The 14,106-nt window shown below is 32.1% G+C and overlaps 1 protein-coding gene across 1 annotated transcript in view; it reads right to left on the bottom strand.

Annotated features, from left to right (window-relative positions):
* Positions 1–14,106, bottom strand: part of LOC103663878 (A disintegrin and metalloproteinase with thrombospondin motifs 6) — a 175,439-nt gene that overhangs the window by 56,048 nt on the left and 105,285 nt on the right. The window contains exons 7-10 of the mRNA XM_040622694.1: positions 13,085–13,187; positions 7,115–7,248; positions 5,416–5,539; positions 4,810–4,890 (exon numbers count right to left, since the gene is read on the bottom strand). Coding sequence (XP_040478628.1) covers positions 4,810–4,890; positions 5,416–5,539; positions 7,115–7,248; positions 13,085–13,187 — 442 coding nt within the window. The remainder of the gene's footprint in view (positions 1–4,809; positions 4,891–5,415; positions 5,540–7,114; positions 7,249–13,084; positions 13,188–14,106) is intronic.

Below are 14,106 nucleotides of genomic sequence, written 5' to 3'. Positions count from 1 at the left end.
CTAGATGTGGTCTTATTTTTAAAAAGTTTTAAGTCAAGGGGATATTTCCAAGGGAATAAGAACTCATCCAAGTCTTGCTAGGGGTTTCTGAAGAGTTTAAATCTATCTTTAAGGATCAAACATCAAAAAAATAAAATTTCCACTTCTTTTCATGTTGAGAGAACTGGTATTGGACTTGCCCTCCAACTGTAAACAACTGGAAAACCCACAAAACTTTTGAATTAAACATTACCCAGAATTGTGATACCTGGAATAAAACAAACAAGGTGAGTGGTAGAGGCACTTTCTGTCAGTGTAAAATGGCAGAACCCAAGCAAAGCATGGTTGTCTCACTGAGTTAAAAGAGAGAAATGAGAAATTGAGAAGGCCAAGATAGTTGGAATTTGCAGGACCAGAGATCTAGAGTAGAAAGAGGGACTCTCTTGCTGAATAGCAATCTTTGTATGCGTAGGATAAAATTCCATAAAGCCAGGCAAAAAAAAACCCCAAACCAAACCAAACCAAAAAACTACCAGGGAATGATAAGCTGAAAAATGTCCAAAGCAAGAATTCAGAGTTTCAACCACTAGAGCATTCAGTAGAGACCCAAAAAGAACCATGCCTTTTTAGTAGGGCTGAGCAGACTCAAAAATAAAGGCTACTCTGCCCTTACCCAAACAAAGCTCAAAAACAAGTCTCAAAAGATCTGCAAGTTACTTAACATTCTTTAAAGGAAGAAAACAAAATCCAGACTCAAAAAAAAGAAAAATTCACAATGTACAATATCCAGTAAAAAATTACCACAAATGGAAAGAAACAGGAAAACCTGACCCAAACCAAGAAAAAGGCCAAGTAAAAGAAATAGAACCAAAATGACAGAAATTATGGAATTAGCAAAAAATAACTTTTAAACAACTATTATAATATACTCCATGGTTTTAAAGGAAAAAAATATAGTGACAAGAAATTAGAAGATATATATATATATATATGGAAGTTCAGAACTATACAAAGGATATATGACAGATATAGTAAATAAGTAGGTAAACAGAAAATAATTTTATTTATTTTTAAATTTTTATAAAATATGATTGGCATTTTAAAACCAAAACAATAACAACGTATTAGGCAGTTTATAATATATAGAGAAATAGAATGTATTAAAAAAAATAGGACAAAGGATGGAAGGAGACAATGGAAATAAACTATTGTAAGGGCCTTGTATTATACAAAAATGGTGTAAAATTATTTGAAGGTGTACTCTGACAAAGAAGAATTTTGTAAATTCTAGCACAGCCACTAAATAAAGCAAAGTATAACTAATAAATAATTAGTACAGATCAAATGGAACACTATAAAATACTTAATCTAAAGACAAAAAAGAAAGATAAAAGGGATAAAAAAACACATAAAACAAATAGAAAATTAGCAAGATGGTAGACTTAAATTGAATTAAAAAAGCAAAGATGGTTAGAATAAAAAACAGAAATCAACCATAGGTGATCTACAAGAAACATTTTAAATTCAGAAACCCGTACATGTGAAAAGTGTGTGGATGGAAAAAGATTTCCCATGCAAACACTAATCTGGGAGAAATCTGGGTGACTAGATTACTACCAGACAAAACAGACTTTGGGTCAAAGATTATTAGCAGGGATAAAGAGGAATATTTGATTATAATAAAATGCTCAATATATCAGGAAGATCTAACAATCTTTTTCTTTTTCTTTTTTTTTGGAGAGAGAGAGAGAGAGAGAGCATGCACACACACAGAGGGGAAGGGGCAGAGAGAAAGAGAATCTTAAGCAGGCTCCATGTCCAGTGCAGAGCCCAACATGGGGCTCTATCTCACGACTCTGAGATCATGACCTGAGCCAAAATCAAGAGTCAGATGCTCAACTAAATGAGCAACCCAGGAACCCCAAGAAGACATAACAATCTTAAATGTCTATACACTTAAAAATAAGTAAGAGAATAGAAGACTGAAAACTATTGACTGGTTTAATCTAATTGACATTTATGGAATGCTAAACCCCATAACACCAGAATATACATTCTTCTCAAGTACACATGGAATATCACTAAGATAGACCATATGCTGGGCCATCAAACAAATCTCAATAAAAGAATGAAAATCATACAAAGTATGTTTTCTCTTCATAAGAGAATTACAGTAGAAATCAAACCCCAAATATCCAGAAATTAAATAATACCTTCTAAGTCATGAGTCACCATGTAAATAAGAAGATATTTTAAACTGGTAATGAATATACAATGTATCAAAATATATGGGATGAAGTTAAAGCAGTGCTTAGCAGGAAATTTACAGTGTGAAATGCTTAAAGTAGAAAAAACTTCTTTAAATCAATAATCTATCCTGAGAAGCTAAAAAATAACAAACACAATGTGAATAGAAAAAAAAGGGGAAACAATAAAAAGAACAGTGGGAATCAATGTAATGAAAAATGGAGAAATAACAGAAAAAATCATTTAAGCCAACAGCTTGTTCTTTGAAAAGTTCAGTAAAATCAACAAATGTTTCACTAGCATGATCAAGAAAAAGAAACACTAGGATAAAAAGCATATGATCATCGCAATAAATGCAGGAAAAGCATTTGACAAAACTCAACATTTGTTCATGGTAAAAATTTTCAACAAAGTGGGTTTATAGGGAACATATCTCAACATAATAAAGGCCATATATGAAAAACCAACAGTTAACATTATATTTAATGATAAAAAACTGACAGCTTTCCCTATAAAATCCGGAACAAGACAAGGATGTCCACTCTTACCATTTTTATTCAACAGTACTGAAAATCCTAGCTACGGTGATCAGACAAGAAAAAAGAAATAAGAGGCATCCAAATTGGTAAGGAAAAAGTGTTATTATTTGCAGATGACATGATACTACATTAGCAAAACCTGAAGACTCCACCAAAAACTATCAGAAGTATAACAGAATTCAGTAAAGTTGCAGAATACAGAATTAACACCCAGAAATTGGTAGTGTGTCGATACAGTAATAACGAAGTAGCTCAAAGAGAAATTAAGAAAACAATCCCAGGGATGCCTGGCTCAGTTGGTTAAGGATCTGTCTTGGGCTCAGGTCATAATCCCACGGTCCTGGGATCGAGTCCTACATCAGGCTCCCTGCTCAACGGGGAGCCTGCATCTCCCTCTGCCTGCCTGCTTCTCTCTGTCTCTCTGACAAATAAATAAATAAAAACTTCAAAAAAAGAAAGAAAGAAAAAGAAAACAATCCCAGTTACAACTGCATCAAAAAGAATAAAATACCCATGAATAATCTTAACCAAGGAGGTAAAAGACCTGTACTCTAAAAACTATAAAACACTGATGAAAGAAACTGAAAACAACACAAACTGAAAGATATTCCACTCTCATGGATTGAAAGAATCACAGGACGTGAAGTCAATACAAAAAGAAATCAATTGTATTGTTATGTAACAACAAATCTTTCAAAAATGAAATTAAAATATCAATGCCATTTATAATAACATCAAAAAGCATGAAATATTTAGTGGTACATTTAAAAAAAAATAGGTGCAAGACCTGTACCCCGAAAAATAAACACTGGTGAACAGATATAAAGACTTAAATAAATATACAGGTAAATCTTTTCATGTATTGGAAGATAATATCTTTAAGACAGCAATTCTCCCCAAATTGATCTATGCATTCCATGTAATCTCTTTTTGTAGAAATTGACAAGTTTATTTTAAACTGCATACAGAAATCTAAAAGACCTAGATATGCTAATGCTTCCTATTTTGGAATTCTCCTGGAAAACTCTATTAATTTATACATCATAGTTTTGATTTAAGGATAGACACCTATATATATATATACATATATATATGTATATATATATATATCAATGGGAAGTAACAGAAATAGATCCATACATTCATGCTCAAATGATCTTTAACAGAAATGTCAAGGTAATTCAATGGGAGAAATGGTCTTTTCAACAAATGGTGCTAAAGTAATTGAATATCTATATAAAAAAATTGAACTCTTACTTATACCTTACATAAGAACTCAAATGGGCCATATTCTTTTAAAAGATTTTCTTTCTTTATTTAGTTGAGAGACAGAGAGAGAGCACAAGTGAGGGGGGAGGGGCCGAAGGGAAGGAAGATGGAGAGAATCTCAAGCAGACTCTGCACTGAGCGTGGGCAAGAGTCAGACACTTTATAGACGGAACCACCCAGGTGCCCCCTAAAAATATAATTTCTTGAAGAAACATTGAAGACAATATTTGCAACCTCGGGGTAGGCAAAATTTCTAAGGCAGGACACAAAAGCATAAACCATAAACAAATTAATAAATTTATAGATTATATATAAATATATATATAAATTAATATATATAAATTAATAAATTAATAGATTTTATTTATTTACTTGAGAGAAAGAGCACAGAGGGAGAGGGAGAAGCAGACCCCCACTGAGCAGAAAGACCAATGCGGGGCTCGACTGCATGGCGCTGGGATCATGACCTGAGCTGGAGGCAGATGCTTAACCGACTGAGCCACCCAGGCGCCCCTTACACTTACAATAAATGCATTTTATCATATATAAATATCTAAATAAAATTGATTTTTTTAAATCAAATAACCAACCCAGTGAAGAATAAGTTATAAACCATTAATTTTTTGTTTAGCTCTTATGTTGGTCTTATAAAACTTGAAACTTCCTTCATTTTACCATTAAAGTGTTCTACCCAAACAATATGTCTTTTCCTTCAGGATACTGTGCTGCTTTTTTCCTCAGTAATTTAAAAAATCTAGCAAAATATGCTACTTACCAATATAGTTCTTTGACATGGCAACTTCTCTGACTTCAATATGAACAGAGCCTCTTGGTATCTGCACTACTTCCATGTAGCCTAGAACACAGAAGATAGCCAGTAATAAGCAGCATGTTGCCTTGGTTAGAGAATGAGTGTTTAGTAACCATTCGGTAATAAGTTTCCTTGTTCTTCCAATCTTTCTTTGACTTAGCACTTTATAAATTATGAAATATGGGCAAATTCCCCTTTGGGTTCATGAACCCATCTGCAGTATTTTTCTTTTTCTCTAAAATATCTCAAGATAGTCTTTAAAGCCTCAACATGTATAATACTGGTTCATGGTTTTTTTCCTCAACACATGGTCTCCCATCAATGCTCTGTGGGAATTCCCATCTGAGGGAAACATGGCTAAATGAAGTCAAGTAGAAAGGGAACAATATTTCCTTAAAATATCTTACATGAATCTATATTTAATACTAAAGAGACTAAAAGCAACTTGGGGAAAAAACACTGTCTACCTAAATAAAAAATTTTAAAAGAAGGGGGTGGGAAAGAAATCAAGTGTTTTGGCTATTCCCAGGACATCAGAGGTGTGAGGAAGAATTCTCTCTCCACACTCACCTCCTCTGGGCAACGAATCATTGAAGAACCCTTCAATGGCATCACATGTGCTTCCATCCCCTCCACAGACTCGACATCTATCTTCCCTAGCATCGGATCCCAAAATATTATCACAACCTACATGCTGAAAACAAAGAAGAATATTCAGTATGTCATAAAGAGGAATTCTTGGAACCATAACTAACCAAATAAATATAACTTATTCATTTTTTTTCCAGTAAAGGAAATCAAAACAGGAAATATTTTCCTCTTTCCACTTTTTCCTTCACTGTCTAGTAAATTCTTCGCTAACATTTCTCCACATATAAGTTTAAAGAAAAAAAAAAATTGATTCCCCAAAAATGTTATGTCTGTATTTCTAACCTAGATTTCTTCATTTATAGATACCATGCTCCAAATCTTAAAATATTATAATTTGTTCGCAATGGACTCTTATTTATACCTTCAATCAAGAAATGCAAGAATTAAGAAAAATGCCATGTTGTCCTACACAGGGTTATAAACAGCAGGAGGCTTGACTGAGCATTATGGTTTGACCTTTCTAAACCACTGGCTCTTTTGGATATCCAATTGTTAGTGTCAAGGATTAGTCATGGAATTCAAAACTGGGTAAACCTTTAAAAATGAACACCTGTTTCCACCAGCTGAATAAAATTGCCATAAAAACAAGGATATGTAAGCATATGATCTTGGAAGCTGAAATTCTACCTTTCAGTTTTGAATTTAATCATAGAAATGTGGATTTTTATATGTTTTTGGTACATATTTGGCATCTGAATTTGTATAATGACCTTTAGCCATTGACATCAGGCATGTGATCTCTGAATAAAATATGTACTTTTGTCTTTGTTACCCGAAAACATTTTAATACTGTCATAGAAATAACACACAGGCACAGGATCATCAGATACACTGAGAATCAAGTAGCCTGAAGGACAGAAACTTTTGCAAGAAATTATGACACAAAACAGTTAGTATTTTTATCTTTTCTTTCTCAGGTTTTGAGACTTAGTTTTGTGCTTCTCTTTAATATAAAATAAAAACAAACAAGGAAAAAGTTATGAGAACAGTGGTTTTTGAGGCTTTTCTTATTATGATTAGATTTATACACAGGTCTAGGAAAATAGCATGGATTTGCCCTTATAACTCTCAACTAGTCTGGCTAGTTCTCTAAAATAAATGCTTTAATAAGGTAAAGACTAACTCTATAATGAAAACCATTGTGCTTCAAAATGCTTCAAAAAGAGGCAAAGTAGGAGGAACATAGCTGTTTCACACTTGGAGGAAAAATTATGCTATGAAATGTATCAAACAATCTTCCAATGAAAACATGTGGTAGCCATATGAATATGAGCTGAATCCTTGTTCCCTCTTTCTTCCTATCATCTTAGTAATCTGTTTATAAACGGAACAGAATAACAGAAATTAAAGTCCAAAATATATTCAGAGCTCTAGCAATTACTACATACATAAACAGAACACCAAAATAAATCATATTTGCATGATGTCTGAATATGAATGGGCTATTCTACCTTTAACTATATGTATTGTCAACCTAATTGGAAATTCAAATTCTCTAAAATGTAGCTCTCTTTATTAAAACTGAGCATAGTATTAATTAGGAGTGACTATCTGAGAAAAAAAGACAAAAGTCTCAAAAGCTCCCCAAAAAAGGAGTAAAATTCATAATTGCAGCAACCTTGCATTCTCCATTGATACAGATATCCAGTGAGTCCGCATTGCACTGAGTCCCATCAATCACTGCAGGGGCACGTTCGGTGTAGAAGTTGTAACCTTCAGCCAAGCAGTTTAACGCACAAGGTTTTACCCCACCTGGACAAATACAGCAGAAAAGAAATAAATGGAGTGGTTCTTTTAAGAAACAGTGATTCCACATTAACCACAGTAAATTTACAATTCATAAAGACATCATTCCCTCACTATATACCCAGATGTGTAGGTTTCTTTCCTCCTTTGCTAAAATTTCATATTTATTTTCATTGCTTGGGCAACTTGACAGAAGATCTATTGAACAGTTTTAAGGTTTAAAATGTTCAGGTATTTCCAATATATATTTAACAATATAGGTCAAAAGGGATCACAGTGGAGGTACCTGAATGTTGAAAAAAATGGACAAAATAAAAAGTTTTTTAAAAAACTAAGAAAATAAAGTTTGAGGCTTGACACAATAACTTCATATAGCAAATGGGAATTTCTACAACATATGTCACTTGTTAACTGAAGCTGATACAAAAAACTCTACTTCGAGCAGGGATATAGTAGTTGTTAAAAAAAAACCCTCTAAACTTATACCTGCTTTAAACATATCATATTCCATGAATGTGGCTTTTAAGTAGAGACAAGTTTTTACAAGATAAGCAAATGAAAGGTAAAATTAACTATAGCATTAAATTTGAATAATTCTTGTTACTAAATCAAAGATAGTTACATATAGCATTGAACATGAATAATTAAAACAATACCTAATTTTATTTTGTGAATAGCATAGCTTCATCATTTTCATTTTGTTATTGAAATTTGTATTTCTTACGGTTGATGTGAAAAATAGGCATAAACAGTAGCAATTTAAAAAAACAAGCAGAGTAATATAATAATCTCATAGTATATTGGAAAGATAGCAATATGTATGAATTTATTTTATTCAAAACAGTGCATGAGAAAGCTACTTATAAATATGCAACTACTGGTTGAAATTATGACTTAAAAACACTTTATGTTCAACTTTCATCTGATGAAGTTTAAAACACTTTGGTTGTATTCTAATCGTGCTGATAAAATTTCTCTTTGAAATAAAGAAGACTGTTTCTAACAAAGAAAATAAAGCAGAAAGATAAAATGACATGCTTAATCTCAGTAGAAAGTACAAATCTCAGCGAAGGTTTGTGGAATAAAAGAGCCAAGCCAACTGAGTGATAGAGACAATGGTAAATTAGAGAGAACATTCCATTAAAGGAGATCATTGTTATAGTTGATTGTTGTATAATGCAAGAAGATGGCCCAATATTGTCAGATATTGTTTTTTCATGAGAAGATGGAAACCTAGATTTTTAAAATAAAAACTCTTTTTGGTAACTCATTCAAAGTTTTCAAAAATACTGTGGAGATTAAAACATCTATGTAAGTAAAAACTGGTTCCTGAACTGCCAATTTACCACCGCTGGCCTAAGTCCATGTTTACTTCCATTTTCAATGTGTATAGGCTATAGAACTTCTATATAATTTAAAATGTTATTATGAGACTTAAGTTAATGATACCTTTTGCTCTACTGAGCACAAATATAACAAAGTAATAAATAGAATAATTTCTTCCTGAACTGATAATCAAGGTATTTATATTTATTTTTGTAAGATTCTCATGAATAAAATTGCTCTAAATTTCCGTGAACCTTACTGGGATTTTTTTCATTACTACTCAATACAGTTTTTCCCCCATATTTTATTGTAATGCTTTGGAATTTAATGTAGTTTTTTATGTATCAGGCTTTAAAAAGAGACCATGAGTTTTGTTTACTCATTTTTAACATTATTTAATTATGTAAGGTAGTATTTGACATGTAGAACATATAAACGCTGTGGCTGTATTCCTTAGACCACTACCCTATGTGATGATAATAAGAATACATTTCTCCCATTTTTATTACTGAAGATGTGTTCAGCTTCCTTAGCTACAGTGAGGTTTTCTGGTTTTTGTTTTTTTTAAAAAAACAAAAGAGGGCTTGAACTCAGGACCCTGAGATCAACACCCAAGCTGAGATCAGGAGTCAGACACTTAACCAACTGAGCCACCCAGGCACCCCACTCAGCTACAGTGAGTTTTCAGGAGAGGGGAGAGGTACTGCTATTATTTTGAGAAAACATTTAAGATGATTCTCTAAACGGAAGGTCACATCATTACCAGTTACCTTCAGTGAAAGCTTATTATGAATTTAGGGTTAATTCACTAAGCTCATAATTACCAAACGCTAATTATTAAATCTGTAAATTATTTCAGACACTTATTTTCCTCCTACAGTAAGACAAAACAATCCTAACCATATATGTACCTAATAAAAAGCAATTTGAAATATATGAAGAAAAAGAAAGCAAAGCCATATAACAGTTGGAGATTTTAACACACTTCTCTCAGTAACTGACAGAAGAACTACAGCAGAAAAAAATCAGAAAGATATAAAAGATTTAAACAACACGATCAGCCAACTTGATGCAATGGGTATCTATGGAACGTTGTATCCAACAATTGCAGAAAACACATCCTTTTCAAGTATAGATAGAAGATTATCAACATGAACAATAAATGGCATTACAAAACAAATCTCAATTAACTTTAAAAATTTAAATCATACAGAGTATTCTCTGATCATAGTAGAAATTATAAATCAATAACCAAAAAATCTAGAAAATATCAAATACTTGGAAATAAAAATTACATAGTTCTAAATAACTCATGGGTCAAAGAAGAAATCACAATGTAAATAAGAAAAGATTTTGAACTAAGGGAAATTTTTTAAAAATCAAGTTTGGTAATGAAGAAAAGCAAAAAAACCCCAAATTTAAAAATAATAAATATAAGAGCAAAAATTAATAAAAGAGAAAAAAGTAATAGAGAAAAGTACTAAAGCCAAAAGTTGATACTTTGAAGAGATTAATAAAATTAATAAATCTCAAGCAAGACTGATCAAGAAAAAGAGAGAAAATATGCATTATCAATATCAGAAATGAAAGAGCATATATCACTACAGAGCCTATAGATATTAAACAGGATAGTAAGTGAATGTTATGATCAATTTTCTGTCAAGAAATGGGATATGGGAGTAACATAAGTTTCTTGAAGACATAAAAAATTTTTAAAAATCTGAATAGCCCTTTACCTAACGGAGTTGAATTTGTAATAATTTTTTTTTTCCCCACAAATATCAAGTCTGATTGGTTTCAGTAGTGAAATTTATTCTAAAGAAGAAATAATACCAATCCTGCAATCTCTTCCAAAATGAACAGGGATTCTATTTCTGGAAGCCAGAGTTAACTCTAATACCCAAACTTGTCAAAGAAATGACAGGAAAAAATTCTGCAAATCAGTACTCCTTAAAAAAATAGATGCAAACATCCTTAATAAAATATTAGAAATTAAATCCAACAACATATAAAAAGATAAAAAATCTTTGCCACATGGGGTTTATCCTAGGAATAAAAGGTTGGTTTGACATAAAATAGATCAAGCAATTCACCATATTAACAGACTAAAGAAAAATACCATAATTATACATGAACAAATTGTACTGAAGGGCCAATCCAGTGCATTAAGGCAAGAACATGAATCAAAAGGCATAACAATTGATACAAACAGTCTCTACTTCCAGATAACATGACTATTTACCAAGAAAATCCTAAGTGATCTACAAAACAACTATTAGGACTAATATTTGTTCTAAGAGAACAACTAAGTAAATTTAGGAAGGTCACAGCATACAAATTTAATATACAAATATCTATGTAGTTTTAGATACTAGAGCAAGCAATTGAAAACGATATATTTTAAACTTTTATTTACAATAGTTTCCAAAAAATTACTCAGGAATAGATTTAACAAAATAAGTGTAAGACCAAACACTAAAACTACAAAACACAGCTGAGAGAAATTAAAGAAAACATATATATATAGATAGATATCTATATATATACCATGTTCATAAATTCACTATTGAAGTCAATTATTAAAATACTGTCAATTTATCAGTTCCCCTTTGATTGATCTATAGATTCAACAAGAGAGCAATCATAAGCCCAGCATGTTTTTCTGTAGTAATTAACAGTAATTCTAAAATTTACAAAGAAATGCAAAGCACTTAGAATATCCAAAGAACTCTTGAAAAATAGATAAAAATTGGAGGAACTTATACTACCTGTGTCCAAGACAGTGCATTTAAAATAATTCAGTCAGTGTAGTGCTAGCATAATATTGCTACCATTTTATTTCTTTGCACATTGTGCACATTTCATTGTGCATTTATAAATGATCAATAGCACATAGAAATGTGTTCAACATAATCAATGATCAGAAAATGCAAATTAAAACTACATTGAGACATTATTATACACCTACCAGCAGAAGACTGAAAATACCAAAAGTTGGCAAGGACGTGGAACAAACATAACTTTCATATGTTGTTGGTGGGAGTGTAATATGGTACATTATTTTGGAAAAACATCTGGCAATTTCTTTTAAAACTAAACTCACACCTACACAATTGCCCAGCAATTCCACTCCTAAATATTTACCCAAGAGAAATGAAAACATATGCTCACAAAAAGACTTGTACAAAAATGTTCACAGCAGTTTATTCAGAACAGCTGAAAACTAGAAACAACTCAAGTGGCCAGCCATCAATAGCAGAATGGGGAAACAAACTGGTTATTACAATGGAATGCTACTCAGCAATAAAAAGGAATAAGGTACTCATACATGCAATAACATGGATGAATCTCAAAAACATTAGGCCCAAAACAGTAAATATGACATGATTTCACTTAGATGAAGTTCTGGCACCAGCAAAACTAATCTACGGCAAGGAAAAAAATATCAGAACAGTGGTTGCCTCTTGAAAGAAATAGGTAGAGGCAGCTATTGGCTGGGAAGGACTGTGAGGACTATAAGAATTTTGGAGGTACGGTAATGTTCTATATGTTAATAGGGCTTTGCAGGTGTATGCATGTGTCAAAACTCAGGGAAAGTACAGTTAAGATTGTGCATTGCACTGTACACAGTCTAACCTCAAAAACAATGAATAAGTATTGAACTGTGGTTAATGTTATACGTGTTGAAGTATGTAGAGGAAAGTATAGCAATGACTACAATTTACTAGGACATGCATCTAAAAAATAAATGGATTAATGGCTAGAGAGACGACTAGATATGTAACAAAGTATATTATAATGTGAATGGTAGACTCTTATCAATGTAAAATTCTTTTAATATTGCTCTGTTGGAAATTTTTCAAGGTAAGATATTAGAATAAAAAACAAACAAAAAAAGTTTTTTAAAAGTACATTCAATTTCTCTATGAGAAAATTTTAACAAAATTTAATTTGTATTTTGGGAGTACAAGAAAACTTCTGGTGTTTACTGAACAATTAGTGTTTGATACATGCCCAAATTAAAGGGTAAAACTGTTTCCCAACACTAAAAAAGAATAATAATAATCTGTGGGAAGATCCTTGGCCTTTGACCAAGAAAGAATACAGGGTTTCCTAGCCACTTTTGAGTTGATTTATATTGTTATAAGTTGTTTTCAGGGTGATAATTCCAAACAGTCAATGATTATAAATGATTATAATGTAATGTCCATATACCCCAAAGAAGTCTCAAGAACTGAAAAGCATTATTTGGAATTATATCCTTTCTAGGACTTTTGTACCTTGTTAAATAGAATTAGGTTTTTATAAATGATTTCTGATCATTTTTACTAACATAAACTTTATTATAGGGAAACTTTATAGTACTGTAAACATTATCCTGCTTTGATTTGCAAACACTATTTTTAGTGTTTCAGTATGTGTATGAATGCATGTGTGTGTTTGTATGTATTTATAAATTCTTTTATATTTGCAAAGCTCTCAAGCATGATGAATGCTCTGCTAGGTTATACATTACCTCCAGTGTAGGGTTTCCAGTTATAATACTTTCCACGGAAAGGCATATTGTCAAAGTCTGCACACTGTTTCTCTCGAAAATCTCGGGCCCCCAAAGGACATGGCTAAAATAAAATAAAATCATAAATGGTATGATTGTTGAACAATACCAAAACTAAGGGACAATGTCCCGAAAATTAAAATTGCCTGAACCCGTCACATTTGCCCACTGCCTGATGCGGTAGTTATAATTCTGGCATTTACTTTACATTTACTTGTTCTACAGCAGTATTCAGACTGATGTGTCTGAATTGTAATCTTAGCCACAGAATGAATAACTGAAGTAATTTATATGAAATTAAGTGTTAGTTTCCTTATAACTTTATATTAAGATGCATGTCACAGTCCACTTTGCAATCAATCCATCAGGTACGTCCTTATGAACACACATAAAAACTAGATGAAGAAACTAAAACACAAAATTTCTTTTGGTAACATTATTTAAGGTCCAGTTGCCACAGCTACTCCCAGCTCTTTATTTTAAGGAATCAAGAGGCAGGTTTGTAACACAACATTCAGCACTATTAAGTGTGGTTTGGATCCCTACTACTATAGCTGTTTACTGTCTAGCCTTGACAAAAACCATATTTTAAGATGTGGAATGAACTGGGCAAATGCTAGGCCTCAAGTCTAAACACCTTCAAATTCAAGGAATTTGGAGTTACTAGGATTTACATTTAATCTATGAACATCACAGAAAATAAAATCCTAAATTGGTTCAAAACATGTGCATGTGTTGGGTGGGGAGGAGAGAAGGATGTTGAGAGGATGAAGAGAAGGTTATTTGTTTTTAAAAGTTTGGAATGCTTCTTTTACCTGAATTTTTTAAAAAAGAAAAATCTTGCCAATGTAGCTAGGTCTAGATTCCAAATACCACAGGCCATCCTAAATTCAATCTTTAAGTTCACAAAGAATTAAAAGTATAACATTTCACAGTGTTTGAGCAATATGACCTAATTTGACTTATCTTTTAGAGTTCTGCAG

Source organism: Ursus maritimus, unplaced genomic scaffold (genome assembly GCF_017311325.1).
Source record: "Ursus maritimus isolate PB19 unplaced genomic scaffold, ASM1731132v1 scaffold_5, whole genome shotgun sequence".
NCBI lineage: Eukaryota > Metazoa > Chordata > Mammalia > Carnivora > Ursidae > Ursus > Ursus maritimus.
This window is presented reverse-complemented; position numbering and strand designations above follow the sequence as displayed.